Source organism: Excalfactoria chinensis, chromosome 1 (genome assembly GCF_039878825.1).
Source record: "Excalfactoria chinensis isolate bCotChi1 chromosome 1, bCotChi1.hap2, whole genome shotgun sequence".
NCBI lineage: Eukaryota > Metazoa > Chordata > Aves > Galliformes > Phasianidae > Excalfactoria > Excalfactoria chinensis.
In genome coordinates, this window is record NC_092825.1 from 87421806 (window position 1) to 87447392 (window position 25587).

Consider the following 25587-nt stretch of genomic DNA (forward strand, 5'->3'; position numbering starts at 1 on the left):
TGTGCGCAGCGTGTGTACAGACCACAGCGATATTGCATCCAGGGTCAGTGCCTGTGTGTCAACAAGCACTTAGAAATACGGGAGAATCCACAGAATGCTGCAGGGGCTGGAAACTGAATCAAACAATGCAAGGCTTCAAAGAAAACCTATTCAGTGCAGCAGGGAGAGGTGAGAGGAGCACAGGTTTGTAGACAAAGGCGTAACCGGTTCTGACGTCTCGAAGTCGAAGTTAGACAAATTCCAAATGACCAGAAGGAAAGGCTTTCCAAGGCCACCTCTTGCAGAAATCTGCTGCTCTAGCCATTCAGCCCTGTAATGCAGGTCCTCATCAGCAACCCTGACCCAGCAGAGGAACATGGGGAGCATGGAGCCTGCAGGGAGCACGGGGCTCCTGTCAGCAGGATACTTGTGCATGCAATGAGCCATGTCCACACATACATTGCTGCTACCAGGCTGAAGGAGTGCAGGGGGAGATATTTGGACTAGAGTTTGATGAAGGATCAGTAGTTCAAACAGCATGATGAAAGTGGATGGGTAAAAATAGGAGATCTCTGTTTTCTGAATTCATTGCAAGGGCCGTGGCTTAAAGGGAGGATGTTTTTCAGTGAAGTTCAGAAGAAACGTATTTGAATGGCAGCAGAGGAGAGCGATAGAAGCAGGTGGCATGAACAAGCTGGCATAGGGGCAATGTAAACACTGATGAAGGCAGCCTTGTTTGGTTTAGGCGTCCTGCTGGCAGCTGCAACCCCATTCCTAAGCCAGAGAAACTTTGGTGGGACAGGGCTTTGTGCTGCACACATCTCACCTCAGCTGGAGCTCAGGCAATTGTGGCTGGAGGGTGAAAGTTCTCTCAACCCATCCGAGGAGGGTTCTGTCTCATTCCCATCAGGCAACGCCCTCCCTACTGTAAAGCACAACAGAATAAATGACAAAGTCCAACCTAAAATGCAGCCCGATAACCATCCCCAGGTACTTCCTGCTGCTGGGAACACCCAGCCCAGCTCCAGGCCCAGGGGGTCAAAAGTGGTCGTGCAGTGGTGGGGGCAGAAGGCTGGACACAGAGGTGTCCCACGCGGTGAAATACGTGAGATGGACTTGGCTCCACCACGTAGGCCTGAAGGGAGCCCGGGAAGCGAAGAGCCAAACGCACACAGAGGGAGCACCCATGTTTAACACGGCGGAGGGGGCTGAAGCGGCAGTGCCCGGGGGTCAGGGTCAGGCAGCGCCATGGCGGCGCCAGCGCGGAGCGCGGCTACGGGCTGCCCACAGCCGGCGCCCGGCCTCTCCCGGCCACGTGTGCGGGGAGAGGGGTAGCGGCGCCCCTCCGAGCTGCCCCGCCGCCGGCAGGCGGTCGGCTTCGGTCCTCGTTTCCCTACTCGGCGGCGGGGGCCGGGCCGGGCCGGACCCGCACCTCCCCCGCTACCTGCGGGCGGGGGCGCGCGAGGGCGGGCGCTGGGGAAAGTTTGTCTCTGTGGTTGGCTGCGCGGCGCGGCGCGGCCGGTCGGGGCGGGCGGGCGGCTCCGAGCGCTCGTAGGGCAACGGGAGGCGAGCGGCCGCCGGTCCCCGGGCGGAGGGAGGCTGAGGCGAGCGTGTGCGGCGGCCGCCATCCGCCTCGCGAAGGGAGAGGCACCCGCCGGCATGGGGCAGCGCGGGGAGAGGGCGCCCTGCCCGCTCCTCCTCCTCCTGCTGCTGCTGCTTCTCGGTGAGCCCGGGGGCGGCGGGAGGGGGTCGGGACGGGGCCGTGCTCGGCCGCAGGTAGCGGGGAGGGCAGGGCCAGACCAGCCGGCGTTCGGCGGGAAGGGGGTCGGGCGGCGCCGCGGGGCTGCGTTATCCTCCGGCGGGAGACCGCCGCCCGGCCCGGGCCCCCCGCGGGCGTTAGCGGCCAGAGCTGCCCGCACGCCGCGTCCGGAGAAGTTTCAAGGCAGGGGGCCGCCGGGTACGGCCCGCTGGGAGTCGGGCCCCGCCGCACAGGTGCGAAGAGCTGAGGTCGGCGTGCGGGAATCGAGGCTCCGCGCGGGGAATGGGGCTACGGGATCGGCGGGGAGCGGGAGCGGCGCAGCAGCGGGGTGGTGGTGCGTTTCTTTTTATTCGAATTGGAATATATATATATATATACATGTATTTTTTGCTCCGTGAGGCAGCGTCGGGCTGCAGCGCTGTTGGGTACGTTGCTGAGGGAGAGGTGAGTTGAGCAGGGAGGTGCCCAGGTGAGAGCCGTGCCCGCTGCGGGGGGCTGGCGGCGATGGGGGGGTGCCCTGCGGCCGAGCCCCGGTGGCGGGCAGCAAGAGGGAGCCCCTCCGGGCTCTCGGGTCAGAGGGTGCGAGCTGCTAACAGTGTGCCCCCGTACCCCGCCCAGCAACGCTTTTTTTTCCGAGCAGAACAGTATTTGCTGACTTAGTTGGTGCTTGTACTTTTGACATCGCGATGACTAATTCTTTTCTATTACTGCCAGAGAGCGCGCTCTCCCCGTGGCCGGGCTGCGGGATCCTCCGCAGGCAACGCTCCGGGGCAGAACGCCAGCCTGCAGCTGGGCCGGGGTGTCGGCGTGGGAGAGCGGGATCCCTCTTATGCACGCTTTGCAGAGAGGTGTCAGTGTGCGCCTTCTCCTGCTGGGGGCTGGGGCTGGCCAGATCGGTGCTTCTCACAGCGTGGGCACTGGGCCAGCTGGGAAAAGGAGTGACAAAGCGGGGGAAACTCCCTTAACCCTGTTTAGAAACAGAAAGGGAATGGTATATCTCAAGCGAACGGCTTGGTAGGATGGGCAGGAAGTCATGGGCTCAGTGAAGTTCTGAAGATCATGCAGCAAAAGGAACAAGAAATATTGAGAGAGCTGGTCAAGCTGTGGTTTGTCTGGATGCTCTGAGTTGTGTTGCGGGGATTTCTTATTATTATTTTAATTGCAGTGTACTGTTAAAATTGAAAGCGCTTTTGTGCACAGTGGGAAGAACCCTGAACTTCCCAGTGCATGTATGTGCTGCATGGATATCTGCTGCTATATGGACCAGGCTGCTCTGTGAGGTACTCAGAGTCCTTAGAGGTCGGTGTGCGATAGCGCTCCTCCTCTCACTGTGCAGAGAGGGGTGCTGCAGCCAGCGTGTGTTTTCTAGCAGCTCTTCAAGAGAGAGGAGCAACGTGCAGTAGGTGTTGATGCATTTCTGTATAGCCAAGGTGGCAGGAAGGAGTTGAGGTCTGTGAGAGTTCATTGGCACGGGCTGCCCAGGGAAGAGCTGCAGTCACTGTCCCCAGGGGCTTTTTAGAGCTGTATAGACATGGCGCTGGAGGACATGGTTGGTGGGCATGGTGGGGGTGGGCTGGCGGTTGGATTGGGTGACCTCAGTGGTCTTTCCAAGCGTAATTATTCTTGTGTTCCCTTGTGTGTACTTAGACTTGATTGCTTCATTCAGGTTTTTAGAAACTAATGCAGCAAATGGCTGAAGTATTCAGCTGTGGCAAACGTTTTCTCAGCCTTTCTCCTGGATGGTGGTGCCTTTGTTGTTTGTCAGTGCCAGCACAGGTAAGGAGATGGTGGATCCTGGGCTAAAGGCCTAGGCAGGAGGCCTCACAAAATCCTCAGCAGAGCACGCTAGGCTGTGGGAAGATGCAGGAATCAAAGCGTGAGTGGTGTAAGAAGTGTTTCTACCTTTCCAGCCTGTGTTAAGGTTAGCAAATGATTGCTTAGTCACGTTTTCTTTCCAGCTCTTGTACATCTTTCCAGGTCTGGGACTACTTTTCAGGGAGTGCAGGTGCTTTTTCTGAAATTCTTCATCCGCGTTCTCCAGATTTCTCGATTGCAACGTTTTGACACAGCAACAGCTTGTTCTCTTTAGGTAGCCTCTGTTGTATTTGGCTCTAATCCCCGAACTGAGGTATAAGCCTGCCTCGACAAGATTTGAAGTAAGCGGTAGGGGTCATTTAGAAATGCAACCGCGCGCTTGATTAGAGGAGAATGTATGTAAAAAATAATGTATATCCACCCATCTCTCTGCATAAACAAATGCTCAGGGGCGTTTGAGATTACAGATTTCCCATCTAAAAAACCAGTGGGTTAAATTGGTTTTGTGTGGTTGGTTTCTGGTGGTTATTTTCCAGTCTCCGTAATCCTTTTCAAATACTTAACTGCAATATGGATCTGTATGTTTTCTTAATGGAGAAACAGTTAAATACCTCAATAAGGCACTTTTAGAAAATGAATACGTCAGTTGTCTGTTTTTAGATGCCTTTCATTTTGTTAAGTCCTGTGTTTTAGGAGGCAAAGGAATAGAAGCATCTGAAAATGTGAATTATTCCTGATACAGAAAGGAATCGATCACTTGGAAGTGAATTTGGGAAGAACTTAAGCAAAACATAATAGAACTGGGTAAAATAAGGGTTATGCCAGTGTCAGTCAATGTCTCTAAGTCTGGAAGAAAGGACGTTAGATGGACTATGAAGTGTGGATATCTGTCATAGTGGCAATGTATCTTTTTAATGCTTTGCTTTTGACTTCTGGAGATACTGTAGTAAGCTTCTGGGCCTGCCTTACTGGGGGTCCTGCTTTCTTAGAAGTTAAGTGGTAGTAAGTGATAAAGCCTGTTGTCTAGATATCACTGAAGTAGCATTGTCTAGATCTACTGCATTACAATCTGCCCAGGAATAATGAGCCATTTCCTGCATGACCTTTGTTCCCAACCTGAAGAATCATAGAATCACGGAGTGGTTTGAGTTGGTTCCTTAAAGGCCATCTAGTTCAACTCTCCTGCAATGAACAGGGGCTCCTTCAGCTCCATCAGGTGCTCAGTGCAACCTGACCTTGGGTGTATCTGGGTACAGAACATAAACCATCTCTCCGGGCAACCTGTTCACTGCCTCACCACCCTTATAGAAAAAAGCTTTTCCTTCAGGCCCAGTCTAAATCCCCCTTCTTTTAGTTTGAAACCATTTCCCCTTATCCTGTCACCACAGACCCTGCTAAAACAGTCTGTCCTGTGCCTTCTTACAGCTCCCCAGTAGACACTGAAAGGCTGCTCTCAGGTCTCCCCAGAGTCTTCTCTTCTCAAGGCTGAACAGCCCCAGCTCCCTCAGCCTCTCTAAGTAATGGAAGTGTTCCATCCCTTGGATTAAGAAAGTACCCCCAAGCTGAATTGAAGAAGAAATGTCTGTGACATAAACAGGTGTGTTTGGATGTTGGTATATGCTGCTGTGAGGAACCGGTGTTGTTAAGCACCTTGGTTGAGTCTTCTAATGTTGTACAGCTGTTGAATGCCAGTAAGTTTGCCCTGGTGCTGCTTGAAGCTTGTTGCATTAGGACTTCTGCCTGTTACAGTAGGTGAGTCAAGCTGCAAGAGAAGTCTTACATGACTGGCTCTGAAGGAGCAGCCCGGAGAACTGTTTTGTCTGTATGTAGATGTGGCAAAATAGCGCCGCGGAAATACAAAGAAGAGCTGAAATAAGCTGAAATAGCTAATTTGTGATAATCTCTATGGCCAGATGGCATTTGCATGGATGCTGTAAAAGAACTGAATTGTTAGCTGAGCTATGGGAAGAATAAGTAAGTTATTAAGACACCGAATCCTGGACAATGTTTTACTCCTTTAAAAAAAGGGATCTGAAGACGGTTTTTGGAATTAATTGACTTGTGAACTTCAGGAATGAGAACTAATTAAAGACTGGAGCTCACAGGCAAGCTGTCACAGCTGCTGATAGGCAGGGCTGCCAGCAATGCCTGTAGTATGTGTGCTTGGTACTTTGTGTTATGAGGGACATCTCTGAAATGGTTTATTATCCTGCAAGCCTTCAGGGCTGAGTGTCTACCCTAGGCTGACCTCTCTTTTTTTTTCTCCTTTTCTTTTTCTCTCCCCTAGAAGACAAACAAATGAACTGAAAAACAAAAAAAAAAAGCTCAATTGTTTCCAATCTTTCCTCTTTGGAAATGGGGAAGGCAGGAAGAAGCCGGTTGGCTTTTTGTTTTTGTTTTTTTTTCCTGGCCTATTCTCCCTCCCTGGTTTCCAACAAATAATAACATTGCAGCTGCTAAGCCGAGAAGTTGTAGCACCTCCGTGCTTTCGAGCAAGGGCTGGAAATTTGGCTGGAGTTAACTTTGCATCCAGAACGTGGCTTTTGCTGTTGTAAAAAATGCCCAAATTTGGCCACATTAGAAGACTTGGAAAAGCATCCATTTCGGAAAGCTCTGTAGGGGATTAGTATCGTGTCCCTAGAGAAAGCACGCTGTCGTTGCTTTCAAGGTGTCAAAAGATTATGGCTGGAATTAGGAGCGGGGAGGTGGAAGCTGCCTTTTAATTCCAGTTTCAGAGTTCTGTAAATGTGTCGAGAAGTGGGTTGTTTTTGTTGTTGGTTTTTTGTGTTTCCTTTATTTTTTCTGCCTTCTCCAAATTGGCCAGTATTGAAACAGCGCGCTTGTCTGTGCGCATCGCTGATTGTATCTGCTCGTAAGAGCCTGCTGCTTCAGCAGACAAAGTGTGTATCATCTTTCTTATATGTGGCTTTCTGAAAAATCAATGTAAACTTTATGTGCAGTTTGTAACTTCTGTTCTGTGGCTTCAGCTCTTCTCTCAGGCTGTTCTCCAGGTGTCCTCCATTGTCCTTCACATCACTCTGGCTGTAAAACATCTCCTGCTGCTACTCCCCAAAAAACTGGAGAACTTACCCTACCCTTCCTGTTTAATAGGCTTGATCTGTCCAGGCTTGCCTTTCTGCTGACTTCCCTAAAGATGTGGTTTAGCTTCGCGTTTGCTTCATGTCTGCAGTTTGCATGCTTTCATGCTTTCAGAGTGGCTCTTTACTTGCTATATTGGTAGCCATTCAAAGGAGTTTGGTGGGACTATGACTGGGGTGGAGTTGGCTGGCAAGAGGCTGGTCCTGACAAAAACTCGTTCTGCTTAGGTTTGTCAGCCTTCAGAAGAATAATTGCCAGTGTAAAGGACTTTGTTTCCGTGCATGTTCCACTGTTAGCTCCAACTGCAGAGAATTTAGCATTGTATTTCAGGCTTTGATGCAACGTGGCTGTGGGGAATCTTTGAGCAGCTCTAACAGCATTGTTCTCCTACGCGCATTAAAATGATTGTTGCAAGAGAGGCATCCATAGGGACCTCTGCCAGCTTCTTATTGATGTGTTCAGTTTCATCTATTGACACACTACCCTTCATTATTACACAGTGAGTCCTGTGGCAGTGGAATCTGCTATTAAATCTGCACTGCAAAAGAGAATTGGCAGCAGCCTCTTTAAAAGCAGCATGACCTCTGTGTTTGCAAAGAATAGCTTCTAAATATGAAACAGATGCTGAGCTAATATAGGACACTTCCTAAATTTTCCGGGTACCAACTATAATCATCTAGAGCAAAATACAGAATTCATATAACTTGGAATCATGTAAGATTCAGTACTAATTTTTTCCTCAGTATTGTGTGATTTATTAGTACTTGCATGTGTTTGTGCCTGAATACAGCAAGTAATAGGTGGTATTATTTGTTGGTGGGAACTGGTCTAACAAACAGTAAGGGATTGATCTTTCCCTCATATGCTCCAGTCCTACTTAGGATTCTAGACAGTGGGGCAGGTGATACGTCTTCCTCTGGCTTTTGCCATAGACACAAATTTCGTCCTTTCAGAGCACTACTCGTAATATGAGCCTGATGTTACAACCTCCACCTTCACCCAAATCACAGGACTGTTTGGGTTGGAAGGGACCTTAAAGCCCACCCAGCCCCAACCTCTTGCCGTGGGCAGGGTTGCCCCCCACCAGCTCAGGCTGCCCAGGACCCATCCAACCCAGCCCTGAGTGCCTGCAGCAATAGGGCACCACAGCTTCTCTGGGCAACAAAGGAAGTGTTACAGTTTTCAGAAGCCTGGTAAAGCCCAGTGGCATCCCGTGTCTTGGGAGATGGATTAAGTTTGTGTCTATGTAAAGAGCCTTTCTGTGCGTAGAGTACGCTTGTTTATATTCAGTTCATATGGAGATTTAAATTAATTTTGAGTAATAAATCTGTTGCATCAACCTTGTTTCCCTTTGATCTCACAGTCGGGTTCTAGACGAGGCACACAGTATGTACATCTTGGTTTAGAGAGCTGAAGTGCCTGGAGCAGGCTTCCATCAGGGAAGGAGTAAATAGTATGAGAGCTTATCAGAGAAAAAAAATCACTCTGATCATCTGGAGATGAGAGGTGGCAAGGTAAGCCTCAGCCCTACGGTTCTGTCCTAAAGCAGTGTTGAACTGACATTAAAGCTATTGACTAAGCTGTGGGTGCAGGCAGCTGTATTGATAGGCACCTGTCAATAGCTGCAAAACGACTCACTACCCTGGGCTTGGGAGGGTTTTATTAAAAAAAAAAAAAAAAAAGAGAGAGAAAATAACAGGAGTCAATAGGCACAGAATCGTGGCTGTTGTTAGAAATCAGAGGTAGGTGAAGTGAGGAAAGAGCACTGGGGGAGGTCACGCTCCCCAGTGAGAAAGAGAATAGCGTGTTCAAAATGGAAGAGTGAGTTAAAGGTGTATGTGTATGTGGGGTGGTGGGGTTGGGGCCGTCTTCGCCAGAGAACGATCTTAGCCACATAGAATAGATAGAAGCCACAAGTTTCTTGAAGCTCTGCAAATAAATCTTGAAATATCTGAGTTTTCTGAGCCAAGTTTTCTGGCAGGTAAATGGAATATCTAATTGTGGACTCCTGCGGAGTTTAAAACAAGGACTGAAGCGGGATGCGTGTGGCTGCAGGGCATGCTGTGGTGTCTGAATTGATTGTGGTGTCTGCCTTTGGAGTCTGAAAGGGATGGGCTGATGGCGGTGGCTGCAGCGCTGCTAATAGAATTGCTGGGTGGGGTTGTCCTTCCAAAATAGCGGAACAAATGAGTCTTCAGCTTGTATCTTTGCTCCTGCTCAGCACTGGAGGGCACAGAGAGCGTGCCTGTTCCAAACTTTGTCTTCCTGGTAAACCTATAGGGATCAACTGAGATGAGCCAAAGCTACTTGCTAAGGAACTGTTAAAGGTCATTTGAAATATTTTTCTGCCAACCCCCTTAGTGTGAGCAGTTGGCCTTTGGGTAGTATATATATACAGGGAGAGATTTTTCTCCCTTCACACTTCTACACTTTAAGACTTTGACACTTTGCTCTTCATGCAGAAGCTGGTAACATATAGATTAGTGCCAGGCACATGCCAGGATAAGGCATCTCCATACCCAGACTTCCTTGCATTAACAGGTCTTATCTAGAACAAGAGGCTAGTCTCCTTACTGTGCTTTCCTGGAACTAGTATGTCGTCAAATAAATTGCTGGCTTCCTTCTGTATTTTCCTCTTTCATCACACTCCTGATGTTGGTGCATTGGGGTGAAAACTCACTTTGTATATGCGGGTTTGCACAAAGTACAGCATGAGTATTAATGTTGCACGAGTGACCATTTGGGGTCAATTGCCTTTTTGTTCTAGAGTCTTACTTGCAATCCAACATGGCACTTTGGCTGTGTGACTGTCATGAAGGAACAGTCAGTTGTTGGATTGCAAACTGAGTTTTCCTCTTCAGAGGAGGCCACAAACGTAAAACTTTCTGTGCCTGGTGCTTGGGTTAAAATGTGTCCAGAGGAGCAGTTTGCCAGGAAAATGATCAATCACTGAGTCACAGGGTGTACTTTGAGGAAGAGGAGGTTGTGCATTGGGGTGGAAAGATATCTGGAGATTTTGGCAGGTAAGAAGCAATGACGCAGGCTGTAGGTTCTTTCAATGATGTGGTGATGAAAGCTTTGTTACCACTTCACAGTGATGGTTTTTGTTGACTTGGTCTAATGGCAGGAAGTTGGTTTTGGTTTTGTTTTTTTTTTTTTTGACCTTGGGTGTATGGGAGAGGGAGGTAGAGGGAAATATGGCAGCAAGGTTACCTAGGTCTGAGGAAGTATGAATATGTGCTTGTAGAAGATCTAGGAGTGAGGCATGCTGGGACTACCTTAGGACCTGCGTGTATTGAAGGTATTGAAGTCTTGCTGAGAGGACTTGGTTGTAGTTTAGATATTATTTCTTCATACTCAGTTTTCAAACTCTCATCTTGACTGGGATAATAAGATGAAACAAATTTGGGCTTTACACCTTGTGCATGTTGTCAGAGGACAAAGATATTTGATATTAGACCTAGTGCGGTAAAGGAGTGGTGGAGGACAGCTAATTGCAGGGAGTTTGGTAGCGTGAAGGTAGAACTTTCTGCTTTTGAGTATGCTTTTGAGTCTGGCCTACAGGTTGGCCTTGCTGGGCTTATGTGAAATGAATTACTGTTTTTGCTCCACTTCTGAGTGAACGTGCATAGTGAGGCCTGGGAGAAATTAAGGCATATCCTGGGTGACACAGTAGTCAACAAGTTTGCTCTTTGACGAGGGGCTGCATGAGCTTGGTACCTGATCTCTGATGCAAAACAGCCAGATGTGTGTTGACTGTGCCTGGCACTTGCACGTCGAGGTTCTTGAGAGGAAGTTTGTCCTGCTCTCGCCTGTTCTGTTTGAGTGGGTAAGCAAAGAACTTGGCCTTCAAAGTTATTTGAGCGTTTCTTATTACTATTTAACATCACTGTTTTGCTCTGCACCTCTCCATAAATGGTTTTTTTTACGCGCCTTAGAAATAAATTAATCATAAATTGGCAATTGTTTTCCATACGTACAGCCAAGGAGATTTTTAACTTGTGGTAATCAATGCTCCTACCTTTAAGACCTTCTTGGAGTCTTGAATATATGCCATTAGGTTATGACAGAAAAGTAACCTGATGACCTGTCTGTTTAGTGGGACCCTTAAATCCCATTTATGCAGTTACATGTACTGCCTTTGCAGTAATTCACTTCTGACTGTTACACTTACCCTTCCACTACTTAAAACAGAGGTCTGTAGTACTTCAGAGGCAATCGTGCATGGAGGTAAATCCTTCTGAGTGTGAGCCAATTTTGATGTGACTGTTACAACACATTCTGTTGAATTAAAGTTGGATGTCTTGGATGTGAACACATGCTTTCTAAAGGTGTGCAAAATGGAGCAAATATGGCTCCCTTTGCTTCTGTTCAGCCTTTGCACCCTTTGGGGAGGGCAGGTTCCTACATTCAGTGTAGTATGGTGTATGAGAAATTGGTAAGCACAGCCTGAACCTCTTATTAATCAGCTGAGGCAAGTGTCAGGTCAGCTGTGGGAGCACAGATGAGAGTAATGTAGCTGTGCTCCCGGAAGGAGTGGATCTTGGCTCTGCCTCCTCTAGACCTCATTTAAGGGCTGACCACCACTAAGGCAGCATCTCTTGGAGATTGTTCCTTGGTGGAGATTGTCTCAGCATTTCCCAGTAGACCGAAGGCTTTCATGTGGGTGAGTTTTTCCTGTAAATTACCTTTTGGGTATTTACAACTACCATCTTTTCATTATTGTCACCGTACATATGGGCACTTGTGGGAACTTATGGGGGCTCTGGTTCAGGAGCCACAAAGTATCTCCCACCTGGCCTGCCTGGGCCAAAGCTTTTCTCCTTATTGGAAAAGATGATGTGTGTGCTATATGTATTGAAATAGATGAAGTGGGGTGAATGGCCACTGAGAAATTTGAATAGAACTCATTTAGAGGGAATTTTGCTTCTCGGCTGATGGATACAGTTGGCGTTTTTAGGAGAGTGGAATCTTTCTCTTGCTCTCTCTCAGAATGTCTATTTCTGTACATGAAGTCATCTTTTGCTGGCCTTTTCTTTCCTCCGTTTGAATCCACTACTGCCTAAACAGTCGTCTCAGCAGTGTCAGAAGTATGAATGCTGGCAAAGGTTTTGTCAGATTGTCTGGGTTGTTTAGCTCTGCAGAAGAGAGAAGTTGTACAGAGGTTCCTCGCTGCATCTCCAGCTCAATGAGGACTGGTATGGCACCGCTTCCAGTGGATCAGTTGGTCTAGAAAACTCTAAGGAATATTGCCTTAGACCACCATGGTTACATAAATATACTGCTACTGGATTATACAGTTGTTCTGTGACTTGAAGTAATAATTCTGATTATGATTTCTGCTGCATGTGTGCTGAATTATGCATTGTGTGGAAGCTGTCACAAGCCTCAAGTAATAACCAAACTGGAGTTTAAAACCAAGTAAGCTCTGAAATAAAACAGTTTGCAGAACGCTCTTTGAATTTATGGTGATAATCACAGAAAAATAGTGATGTCCATTTCTAGATTATTTTTTTTCCACATACTAATTATCTTCTAATTCTCAGTTTGCTCAAGTTTATTATTATTTTTTAATGTTGAGATAGAAACAAAGTGGAACCGATTAGTGTTTTCTTTCCTCTGTCCTTTCACTCCAAGAATATCATCAAAGCCCTGGAGTATGTCCAGAAAAGGGCAACAAAGCTGTGAGGGGTCTGGAGCACAGGGCAGTGGCTGAGGGAGCTGAAATTGTTCAGTCTGGAGAAGATGAGGCTTACGGGAGACATTATCGCTCTCTACAGCTGCTTGAGGAGGTTGTGGTGAGGTGAAGGTTGGCCTTTGCTCCCATATCACTAGTGAGAGGACAAGGGCGAATGGCTTCAAGTAGTGCCAGGGAAGGCTCAGGTTGGATGTTAGGAAGCATTTCTTCTCTGAAAGAGTGGTCAGATGCTGGAATGGGCTGCCCAGGGAGGTGGTGGAGTCATCATCCCTGGAGGTGTTCAAGAGCAGTGTGGATGTGGTAACAAGGAACATGGCTTAGTGGGGAAATATTGGTGATAGGTTGCCAGTTGGACTAGAATCATAGAATCACCAAGGTTGGAAAAGACCTAAAAGATCATCCAGTCCAACTGTTGGACTAGGTCATCTTGGAGGTCTTTTCCAACCTTGGTGATTCTGTGTTTCTATATTACTGGTGTTTAAGGACAGGATGTGGATAAGAATTGAACTAAGCAGTGACTAGGCTTAGCAGAAGCTTGTGAAATCAGGCTGAGGAAGTTTGTCTTTCTGCTTACTTCTTTCACAAGCAGAAATTAAAGAGCCTCAATTCAGATTCTCCCTGCAGGATGTTTCCCATAAATCCAAAAGTGGTCCATGGTCTTAGTTCGTCCTTGATATTTCTGATATGCACTTCAACAATATTCAGCCATGGCATATTTCTGCAAAGATAGATAAATGCTGAAAAAGTCAGCAACAGTGATGCTAAATTTATTATCAACTTTCAGTATGGACGTTCAGGGCTGTGGCTTTCACCTCTGCTGTTGTTTCAGGCTCTCTGTATGGAACTTAGAACCTTGGCTTATGGTAGGTAGAGGTGGGTATCACTCTGAGCTTGGACTAAAATGTGTGTACATATGGATCTTCCACATAGAAAGTAGGGTTCTGATTATTATTTCAGTTGAGTTCTGCTTACAGGATGATTTTTTTCCATCGGTAATTGGTTGCCTGGCCATGCCTGTGACTCTTCCCTAGCAGTCAACTATGTACATAACCTTTCTTAAAGAGCTTATCAGCTAGGAATAAGAAGTGTTTTTGATGATTTAGAGAACTGTGCCCGAGAGCTTTCTTTTTCCAGAGATTTTGTAATCTGAATAATGTGATGTGAGTACAGCTTTATTAGAATTGTAAACTCCCATAATGATCAGAAGGGAAGAATGCATCTGCCAGGCGGATTAATGAAGATGGTTCTTTTCATCAGTAGAGAGATTTTTTTTTTTCAATAGGATCTCAGAGAACTCTGGGAGATCTTAGTGATTGTATTAAGCGTCTATAGATGATGGATAGGAAGTGAGTTTCTTGTGTTGACCTGCTAAAAGATGAAAGTACAGGAATGTGAAAAGGCCAGGCAAAAATCTGAATACTTTAAAGCTGCCGAGGGAAGATAATTATGAAAGTGTTAAACTGATTCTTTTAGAAAACACCTGTTTTCTTTAGTAAAGTGGATCTCCTTGTACGATAAAAGCAGAGAGCTTCCTTTCAGCGTAGGGATGGACTGGTCTTCTGTTCTGTACTTCAAGACTTTGTAGCAGTCTCTTGTCTGAGGCTTATTTGTTCCTTGTGGAAGGGTCAAATATCTTGAAATAATCTGTGTTTTGTCTGGGGGAAGGCAAAACCCAAACTAGTAGCATGTTCTATGTCCTACATTTTGATTCTTCATAGGGCTTAGGCTATAAAACTGCAAACAGTGAAGGCATTTATAGGCTGCTGTTGCGATGCATTATGGCTGGTGCTCTTCTGCTTGGATTCTTTGAAATGTCTTAATTTGATGTTGTGTGTTTTAACTGGCTGAAGCTCCTGGGAAATGCTCTTCAGATCATTAATCTCTTAAAAACCTGTTCTTATTTCTGAAAAATTTAGTGGGGAGGCAGGGAGTGAGGTGAGGCGGAAGTCGTGTGGTTAAGTGTAGTGCTCTGTAAATGCTTTACCTTCTGTGCAGCTCTTAGCCAGCAGCAGGAGTGCCTACAAAGAACTTTGTTGTTTTCTTACAACAGTAATAATTCTGATTGCTGTCTAATAGCAAACAGGCTTTTGTTATAGGATATTTCGTGACAGCATTCAGTGTCATTTCTTGCTTATCCTATTCTGCTAATGCTTGTGAGAACAGGCTTTCACCTCAGTTTACTAGCATCCTAAGTGACAAAAGCACACCTCTTGGGTATAGGCTGGTGTTGTGCAGCTGTATCTCACATTTCTGTTTTTCTCCTGATTTTCTTATGTAGAGGTCAGCATTTTGCATTTGTGTTCTGGAAGATACATCGGTTTATACTGTCCTTGATGCTAAGGCTGGGTGAATAGTTCTCCTTGACCTCTCGTGGCTTCCAGGGCACGTTATGGAAACAGGTTAGGACTTGCTCTGCATTTTGGACAGCAGTGTTTCTTGGTGCTGCTTTCTGAGCCTAATCATAAGGGAACAGTAACTCTCCCTGTGTGTGCGCTGAGTCCATCTCTGCTACCAGAGTGCCATTTGTGAACGAAGGGGGCAGTTCAGAGAGATGCACTTTAGCGAAAATAAACGAAAATCTCCAAGGTGCTTAGGAGGTGCTATGAGAATCTTTTCTCACTGTTAAAAAGCACGGACTGCTAATTTTAGTGTCTGTGGACAAGTCTGCAGCTTTTCTGATGAATCCTAACACCTTCTGATTTCTAAATTGGTGTTGTATTTTCCACGTTCTGTTCACATGGTGCTCTGTATTGTGTGCTGTTAGACAGCTGCTGCACTTGCGCCAGGCATCATTTCTTTTCAGTCAGTGCTAAAATAGTTCCCTTGTGTTAGTACAGTGGCTGTAAGACTTGTGAGATTTAGCCTGCAATGTGCTGTTGCTGATGCAGTGGTTATTTGCAACTTGCACTGTTGTCTTCTTATGCTGTATGTGTGCACTGATCCAGGACCACCCTGCGAATGGCTGTCGTGCTCTCTGGTGGGATGAAGTTTAACTATGGAGGTGTTTGTTTTTTTCTGTTGTAAAATTTACTCTGGGTCCTGTCTGTTTGTCCCAGTACATCAAATGTGAGGATGCCTAGGGTGCATGCAATCTGCTGTCTGTTTCTGCCTTCAAGTGTAAGCTGATTATAAGTGTCAGTTACAGAATAATTTCACAAATCTAAGTTTTACCCAAATAAACAGCTCTTTATTTTGTATGTAGATTGTCTTATAAGCAGAGTAACCCTGAGACAGCTCTGCAAGGAGGCTGGAACAGAAAAGAAACAAGTGGTTTTCCTCTGGGCTTTTCTCGGAAATTGTTTTCTTCTTCTTGCTGCTTTAACATTGTGTTTGGTTCTCTACCTGCCTTTCTCTCCTATGTTGTGCCCCCAAGGGTTCCCTTCTTTTCTGATTTGAAGAGTTACTTGAACATTTGGTTTTCTTCCATTCTTTTTCTTGCCTCCCTCACCACCTGAGGAGCAAGCAGTGGAAAGAAGGATATTTCCTCCATGCTCTTGAAGCTGGAGAGGGAGCAGTGTGATGCCAAACATCCATTTGGCCTCGTGTCATGCCTCTGTCAGCAGCCAGGGCTTCATGCCTGAGGAAGGGTGAGCATACACTGTGACCATCCTTTCAACACCCTCTGTAGCTCAGAGATCTCCTAAGTTAGAGGTGGTATCCTTGCGTTTAACCTCAGACTTTCCTTCCAAAGCCTGCTGACCAGCGTGCATTGCATTTGACTTCTTGAAGTTTCATTTTCTGAAGTGTGCTGGGTGAAGGTGCATATTGACTGATCTTTGTCTGCATGTTAACTTTCCCTTTCTCTTTTATCATCTGTGATGTTGACCTTCCTGTATGCAGCATGCCAATGACAGCAGCAAAGTAAATACTTTTGAGATATCATTTTTAAAAGTGGAGTAACAGGAAACATTTTAAGATGTGTATTTAGGCTTGCTTATCTGAAAATTAGTAGCTACTGGCTGAATGCCAAATACTAAGATTCCAAGAAGCAATACTTTGCAAAGCAGTCTCTGCTATATGGCTGCCATGTGGATTTCTTGAATGTCTGATAGCATAAAATTCTTCCTAAGTTTAAGTGTGTGTGACATTCTGTAGTGCTGTGTGTTACTATGTATACAGGGGAGGCCATACAGTATTGATTGTAAAGAAAAGAGTAGATAGTGTTGCAAATGCTGCCACTTAGTTGAAAAAGGAGCAGTGGAAACTTGCGGTTGTAATATAAAGGGGAAAAGAGGCTTTCCATTTGTGGTGGGCTACCAGAGGTGACTGCTTGGCTTCTTCAGCCAGGCACTGAATTGATGGGTTTCACTTTTCTGCTACTGCAGATAACAAAATACCTGCGCTGAATGCAGGGCAAGGTTTTAAGAGGTGATGGAGGGCTTGAGGCGGTGAGCTTGAAATGTTACAGAGACTTGGCTCCTAAGGTTAATACTTGGGGTTTTTGGAAAGTTGAGCCTTTTGATTTCTTGAACTTTACTCACCAGAATAGAGTGTTGTGAGGTGGGTTTTTTTGTTGTTTGTTTCTTTCTTGTTTGCTCTAGAAAAGACAGGTACAAAAGTGCAAAGGATTTTGTTTCTCTCCAGTATGGGGATAACTGGGAGCAGAGCTGCACCAGGTGTGATTCTTGCATTCAGCTCTCTGTGGATTTTGGAATCCTTCACATGCCTGTACCTGTCCACCCATCCCAGCAAGTATCCTCATTTTGTCTGGTCTAGGTAAGGTAAACAGCAGCCTTGTACAGTGCCATTTCCTCTTGTGGCAAGAACAGCTTTCTAGGGGTAGAATTCAAGGAAAAGGCAGGTAATGACACAGCTAATTTGCCTTCAGACTCTTGGAGACGGTGTTTACTGGCAAGTTTTCAGCTCTTGCACACTCTTTTCAGAAGCTTTTGGCTGTGGAATTTGTTGGGCAGGGTTAAGCAGCACTGCAGAGAGTGGGTGGTTTTCATATCCAAGACATACATGTGTTGATGGCTTAACTCACATTTATGACTTAGGGAAGAGTTCCCGTTTCCTCATTGAAATTCTGGATTTAGACATGAACAGTCCTTTAAGTATCCTTTGGGAGGAGTGTGCAGGCTACATCTTTGTTTCCGTTTTCTTTGGGTTTGGGATTGAATACTGAGGTGAATCTCCTCACAGCACACCTGCTGTGCTTCACTTGCCCTCCAGTCTTTGGCCTATGGCACCAAACCCAGCTTGGGGCAAACCCAAACCCCCAGCGTAGTGTGGCTCTGGAGGCCTCAACACCAACAATCCTCTACTTTCAATCTTTACTCCTTTGAGACTAGCTGCTAAAGTAGACAGTAGTGTTAGTCTTGTGAATTTGATAGATGATGGGATATAAGCATTTTCTGAGGATTTAGATGATCATTTTCTAAGAATTTAGATGATGGGATATAAGCATTTTCTGTATTTTAAATCACAGAATTGTTTGAGTTGGAAGGAACCTGTGAAGACCCTCTAGCCCAACTCCCCTGGAGTGAACAGAGACACCTACACCTCTGTCACGTGTTCAGAGCCCTGTCTAGTCTGACCTTGGATGTCTCCAGGAATGGGACTAAGACCTCTCTGGGCAACCTGGTCCAGTGCCTCACTTATTGAAAAAAACCTGTTATTTGTATCAAGCCTAATTCTCCCCTCTTGTAGTTTGAAACCATTTTCCCTTATTCTGTCACAAAAGACCCTGCTAAAGTGTCTGTCCCCTTCCTTCTTGCAACCCCCCAGATGTTAATGAAGTAAATAAACAGGGTGTCTTGTGTTCCGTCTACTATCTAAGTGTCTTATTCACAATTTTCAGGAGACTTAATGCAAGGAACCTTATTGATTTAAATGTTGTTGCTTTTGAGGTTTTTTCTGGTGTCTCTGGAACTGCCTGTATTGATAAATAAGTCTCTTTCAAATAACGAAGAGTGCTGTGGCATGTCTGTTTCAGAGCTAGCTGTTTTGCAGACCCATCTGGGGATAATTTTATTTAATGTTTTGTATGGGGTTACACAGATCCTCTTACAGACCTTGACCCGAGTCCCCGTGCATCGTCTAGATGCTGTTTTATGTCCCTGACCTCTTGTATTTTTCTTATTTAGACCCCTTCCTTCCTCTTGCCCCCTCCCTACCAGCAGTCTTCTTTGCAAGATGGAGACAATCCTGTAATGAAAAGTCTCTCTTCCTGAGGCAGCGATGATTTAACTTGTTCATGGTAGCTATTTTATTTTCCTGCCTTTTCTGGGGCAGGAGAGTTTCTCATAGTTGGTCCCTTACCAAATAACAGAAGCTCAGGCACAACAAGTATTGTAAATACCTTGCACTCCTGTTCTCAGTTACAGAATTAGTTATGTAAACCTTATATTAAAGAAGGAAGAGCCCTGGTGTGTCTTAAATCATGCCCTGCTTGTACACGCATGCGTACAGTTCCTTCTTGTCTAGGAGAAAAATATCTGTGCTCCTAACATGCAGGCTCTATAGAGATTAGCATACTAAACAGTGTTGCTCTGCATGACCTGAAATTGGCTTTGAGTGCTAATTGGATCTGTGGGTTTTGGGAGGGGGGGCCGGAAGATGTTGCCCTCTTGTTTTCCAGGTTGCAGGCAAGAGTATAGACGTGGTGGGGGTATAGGTGTCTGTGAGGAGTAAACTGAGCTCCTGAGCTATGGGGTTACCAGCTGACAGAATAGAAGCTGCCTCCTGTGCACTTGCTTATCTCTTTACCTAGCTGTGCAGGTCTTTCTATTCTCATCTTTATGTGAAGAAACATGATGATACAGGGAAGTGAACACCAAATTAGATCACAGGCATTCCTGGTTTCAATTTTTAACAGCTCCCGTTGTGCTGCATGCATGTCTCTAGTTGGTAGTCTGTCCAGGTGTACCTTCTACAGCCAAATCACTGGCAGTAGCCACACTTCTGCTCTTGACTGTGTGTGCCGACATGGCACAGGTGCTTCTTCCCATTCTGTAACACCTGTTCTGTGTGCATCTGTTGTTGGCATTTCTATTGTGGCTTCTTGCTTGGAGATTATGTATGTTGAAGATGGACCGTTAGGTAATTAAATTATGGTTAAAGAGGATTACTCAATAAACACTGAGATCCATCCCTCCATGGGCTCCTATGGCTGCAGTTCAGTTGTCAAGCACTGATCTGGGGTGGGCCAACGCCATATGCTGCCATGGCCAGCAGTTTCAGCAGCCTTGCTGACTGGTCACTCACTGCCTACTGTAATCTCTCACAGCAGTAGATGCAAAGGGAGTGAAGCTGTCCTTCTGGATCCCAAACCCAGCAGATAGTCTGTGAGCTTGACGTGAGTGCTGAGATGCTCCAAGTGGTGGCTGCTGTCTCCTGCAATCAGGCTTGGCTCTGGTGCTGGTTTTACTGAAGTCTTCATGGTGGCTTCTCTCATCTCATTGGTGGAATGCTTGCTGGGAAATTAGCCTCTGTGTAATGAGAGTTGAAATGATCCCCTGCTAGAGGTTTTGGAAAAGTAAAGGGTAAGGCTCATGTCTAAATTATTGAAGCATGTGTGTGGCTCTTTTTAACTCCTCCGCCAATTGCCTTTAGGCTTCACTTGTCTTTAGAGAGGATTTCATTTGATACAGATGAAGTGTGAGATTGAATTGAGGTGGACCAGGACCACCGAATTTGGGCAGGTAAAACAAACAGAAGCTGGTGAGGTGTTTGTTTTTGTTTGTTTTTAATGAATGAAAAGTAAAAGCCTTCATACCAGATTTAGCACTTCTTAAATTTGAAAACATGGTTAATGGTTTTGGATATTACCTAGCAATAAAGATAAGTGGAAAAAAAAGACCTGCTTAACACCATTAAATAGCAGTATCTGCTGCTCTGGAAAGAAAAAAGGTGATAATAATAGAGATTGTTTTGGGGAGAGGGTGGCCCAGATTGTTCCAAGAGTTCCCTTTTAAAAATGAACAGTTTGTGGAATTATTATATAGCAATGTGTTTCACAGATTTATAGAATCATAGAATGGCTCAGGTTGGAAGGGACCCTAAAGATCATCATGTTCCAGCCCCCTTGCCGCAGGCAGGGTCACCAACCTCCAGATCTGGTAATAGTCTAGGTTGCCCAGGGCCCCCTCCAACTGGGTCGTGAACACAATATGTGCATCTTTTAAAAAGCCTTTTGACATAAATACATTTTCCTGGTTTTACAATTTTCCCATCTTTTCTAGGTGCCATGTTATGTTTAAAATCATACTGGTTTAAAAATGCATTAGCTTTTATAGTTTAACACGGCCTTATCTTAGATTTTTTTTGTCTTGTGTTGGATTTTCCTGCTCAGCGTGATTTTACTTAATGCAAATTTAGAGATCATTTATTCTAGACTGATTGTTTCCTCAATTAAATCCAAAGAAGGCTCAGTTCAATACCAGAGATGTGCTGCATTCCACACAGAGCAAAGAGGATGGTTGTTCTCTGCCCAGAGGAAATTACAATATAGAGCAAATGGATTTGGGCTGCTCTGCTTGATTCCAACTGCTCTGGGAAAGATCTAAGATAACAGATAAGTTAATGATGTTGGAGAATAGTATTAATTTTAATTCTGTATATTCCAGTTTGAGGACTTCTTTAATATTGGTAAATGTATGCAATCTTTTTGAATTTGAATTCATATTTTTTTTCCCATGACCTTCTTCCCCGCGGAAGAAAATGAGATATTTTTTTTGAAATGGCATTTCTGCAAATTTTTTGCAGCCTTCCTTCCAGCTCTGCCAGCTCTTCAGCTTTGAGTTGTGGCTTTTACTGCTTTGTCAACTTATTTTCTTAAAAGGTAACATATCGAACCTCTCCTCTCACAACGCAATTTGCTTCTGAAGCAGAACAGCAGAAAATCACCTGCCTGGTGTGGCAGCTTAAATACCAGTTACAGAGTCTCTACACTTTGTGGGTCTGCTGTCACCAGGTAGCCTAAATGGAGCGCACTGGCAGGTTAGGGCAAAAGTGGAGTTATGTGAGAATTTTTGGAGAGAAGTCACTGAAGATGAGTAGCAGGGGCAGGTCTTTCAGGTGAGGAACAGGAAGAAGCAGCGTATTGACTCTTGCATTTCCTTTTTTCCTCTCATTCCCCCTTTGCTCCCAGCTGCACTTTGGAGACTTGTCAAAAGTGCTTCATTATCTTTAGCTTTTTATCTTTAACTGTCAGTCAGCGACAGGGAAAGGAAATAGAGATCATATGTGATACAGTTGTTTGACATCCGGAAGAATTTAAAACACAGTCTTCAGTATTATCTCTGCCTGTTAGGCGTTTCTGTTAGGACTGATGGTGCCACAGTTCTCTGCCTGCTTGGTGTGCTCAGTTTATCAACCCAGCCTTTTGCTTTACATAGCTGGGAAAGGTTGATGTGTCTTCCTTCTTCTCCTGCACTCTCATAGCATACCTATCCTTGTGACTGGGAAACAGCACCGCTCTTTGAAATCTGGGCTGTCTGCAGCAAATGATAGGTCTGTTGAATTAGTGACGTGACAAGGAGTAATGGCCTCAAGTTGCACCAGGGGAGGTTCAGGTTGGATGTTAGGAAATGTCTCTTCTCAGAAAGAGTGGTGGGCTGCTGGCACAGGCTGCCCATTCAAGAGGTGTTCAAAAACCATGTAGATGTGGCACTGAGGGACATGGTTAGTGAGCAAGGTGGGGATGAGTCGATAGTCAAACTGGGTGACCTTAGTGGTCTTTTCCAACCTCAGTGATTCTGTGGTTGTATCACACATGCAAACTGTTTTCTGCTTTTCCAGTTTCTAATGTAGGTTATGGTTCCTTCTACTTACGTTGTAGCAGTAGTTGCAGAAGCCCTTAAGGAAAATTCCTGTAGCTCATTTTGACAAACAGAGAATTGAGTGGGTTGTTTGCTTGAGTAAATGAGATGCCACTCTGGCCTTCAAAAGGGAGGAGCGGAAGAAGGGTAAGATGCTTTTTTCTTGATAACCATGAGATCATCCAAACAGGCACTGTCAAGAGAGGCACTCACTGTAGTGGAGACAGGGAAGAGGAAGGAGGTTTTTCCTCTTGCGATTCAGTTAAGATTTTCTAAAGTAGATCTCTTTGACCAGTGCAGATAGTAGATTTAGTGTATTTTGTATGGTGGAATACTGTTTTCTTACTGCTTCTGACTTTTTAGATAACGCTTTTTGACTGCTCTTTTCGGATCTGGACTTGCCAATTACTTTGTGTTTACCCAGAGGAACATCATCCTGACACTCAGGCTGGGCAGAAAAGTCAGGCCTCATTCACTGAATGTTCGTCTGGCCCACTGTGATGGTGTGTTTTTTTCTTATATCTGGAGTGTATTAAGAAACAAACAAACAAACAAAAAAAAGGTAGGGGGACATGGAAGATCTGTTTTTGTTTTCTTTTTTCTGTTGAGCTCAGTTGGCTGTCTCCCTAGACTCTGACTATAAACAGAAAGTTTACTGAAGTGCTGCTCTCCATTGATGACAGACAGAGCCTAGGTAACTAACCAAATAAGGCAGCAAACATCTAATGCGGCTGTGCAGAAGGACTTTTGGAAATGGAGTGTTGCACCGTAGGGTAACTGAGAACTGTGTCTCAGTGAATGACTTGAGGTTCGTTTAGGTGCATTTGAAATCACTTTCAAATTCAAATCACTTTGGGCGAAAGGTGGGGTGAATGGAAAAAACAGTGGGTCATTACTGTGCTGCAGGAGATGTTATTTTAATCCTTTCCTGTGAATCTTAATCCATGTGGTAGAGATAGAGATGGAGCCCAGCTGTGAAGGTATTCACTTTTTCACCCAGTGCTGGAGATGTGGCTTTTCTGAGGTCTCTCAGATGGCATGGAGATCAGAGCAATCCGGCAGCCTTGCAGTTTGATAGTGTTTCTGAGGCTTCACTTAAGATGCAGTATGCGTTTCTTCATCCTGATAGAGATAATGGGTTTTAAGCAATTACACCCAGGCTAATTCCTTTTGATAAGAGCTCTCCATTATCTAAAAAAAGAATCCCAGCCGCCTGGGAAAGAACAGTGTAAATGTCTCTCTCATGAACTCTTTCATTCGCTCTTCTCTGGTACGTTCAGATGATGCACTGCAGATCTTTCAAGCCATAGAAGTCTACCCGTCCTTTTTTAGGTAGAGAGTATTGCAGTCAGGGAGGTGTAACAGCACTGCTGCGCTGCAAGGTGCAGAGCTCTGTCTGCTTTGAGTAGCCTTGTACAGTGATTATGGCTCAGACAGCAGGGATGCGATTGGTCTCTCTTACAGGAGCCCTTTGTTCCTTCCCAGTGCAGGATATTTGGTTGTAAGGGACAGGTTGTGTCTGCTGATTAGGATGATCTAAATTTTGTAATGTGGAAGGAGTAGCAAGAGAACAAGAGCCTACCATTGTATCTAGTATAGATCCCAGCCCGTACTGTGCGTCGCTTTGCACTGGAAAGAAGAGTGTGATGTTGGTGCACATTATGCAGGGATGGTAAGAGATCTCATTTACTTATTTCTAAGACCAGTAAAGAAATTTCAGTAGTTAGTTGAATTTTATGGTACTTAAAAAAAATTATTTCTTGTATTCTCCTTGATCTCCCTCTGTCTTCTTCTCTTCTACATAAACGATATAGGATAGAAGATTTAGTTGATGACATTTAAAAATGTGCCCATGGGGGTAATCTCAAAGCATCATATTGTCTATGTGAATGTGCAACTTCTATGAAAACCATGTTATATGTTTAAATACATGTATATTATGTTAACAGCATTGAAAAGTGTTCAGACATTGTAAATGTAGTCGTTGTATTTCCTTCTTTCTTTCTCCTAGCTAGTCACATATGACATTCTTGTTGTGGAGCTGCCTGATGATACTTAAAACTGAGATGGAAGGCAAGGAGAGAAGGGGGAGATTGGTGATAAGGACTATAATTTCTCCTGCTTGTATGCCTTGGTTTTCCTTCTCTGGAGAAGCATGGCTTACTGCCTGTCCTGTACCTGGCTGCGTGTTAGGAAACATTGCTGAGTGCCTTGTGCTGGGGGCCTGAGCAACTTTACTCAGAAGAGAGTAAGAGGATTTGTGTGGACATGTCTCTGGGGTGGGAAAAAAACAATGCAAAAATATATATATATGTATTTTTTTTCCTTCCGTTCTGGAAGGTGACTTCACAGATGCCATAGTTAAGCAGTGTGGTACAGCAGTGGGAGATTTTGCTTGGAATGTGGATACTACTCATGGTAGGAATTCCATCACTCAATCTCCAGAATGGCACAAGAAGGGTTGTCCATGTTCAACTGCCTCCTTTAGACAGGGCTGCAGCAAAGTGGTACCTATGTGGAAAATATATGGAGGACTTCCCAGAGGAAAAATCATTACCACCATTTGCAGAGTTGCTTGCAGCATTTCGTCCTGTCATAAACTGCTGTGAGTTTGAAAGGGTTGCTATATTTCCTTCCAAGATATGATAATATTCAGTTGGCAAATGAAACGACCTTTTGTTTGGAAAACTCTTCTGAGATGCCTTTGGGATGAAAGGCATCAGCGATGTTGTTGTTACATCTCTTGTGACTGCCGTAGGTTGAGGAACTGGACTATGTGAGACTCGAGTTCTTAGTCTGAGCCAATTTACTGACTCTTCAGCTCTTACTTTTTTGGCTTTAATTGGCTTCCTACTGCACGTCACATTGCATTTTCCTTTGGAAGGTGGATGTAGAAAGTCGACCTCCTTCTCTGGGCTGCCAAGAGAACAAGGTTTCTTATTAGGCAGAGCTGTCTAGTGTGGGCTGGAGGCAGCACCTTGTATAAGAAAGCACTGAAGCAGAATTGTGTTCTTTGCAGTAAGAATACCGTCCCAGTCTTGTGAGCAACTCCACGGATTACTTCTTGTCATGTTCTTCCGTAAATGATATGAAGATACATAATCGGTGTGATGATGAGGCTCCTAGGAGATTTTCTTTATCAATGATAATGTCCCTAATGTAGGAGGAAAGCCCCACCAGCTCTTCTCCTGAGGAGGTGGCGCTTGCTGAAAGTTTCAACAGAACAGTTGTTCTGTAGATGATTTTGCTGCTTTGTTTTCTTGGCTATCCTAAAAAACTTCCATACCTCTCTTCTTTGAGAGGGTTTCATATAGTGACAGTAATGAGATGTTGCATCTTGGTGATGGGATAAGTTAATTTAAGTACTTTACTCAGTGATGGTAAAGAACAAACACTAGCTTAAAACTGCATAGGCTGTGTCTTGCTTCTGTGTTATTGATATGTCATTCCCCAGTTCATTGCTGTAACTTGATAAA

At 45.1% G+C, this 25587-nt stretch overlaps 1 protein-coding gene across 1 annotated transcript in view; it reads left to right on the plus strand.

The window, feature by feature from the left end:
• The first annotated feature begins 1227 nt into the window (after positions 1-1227).
• Positions 1228-25587, plus strand: part of PTGFRN (prostaglandin F2 receptor inhibitor) — a 64528-nt gene continuing 40168 nt past the window's right edge. The window contains 3 exon segments of the mRNA XM_072326523.1: positions 1228-1270; positions 1273-1582; positions 1584-1702. Coding sequence (XP_072182624.1) covers positions 1228-1270; positions 1273-1582; positions 1584-1702 — 472 coding nt within the window.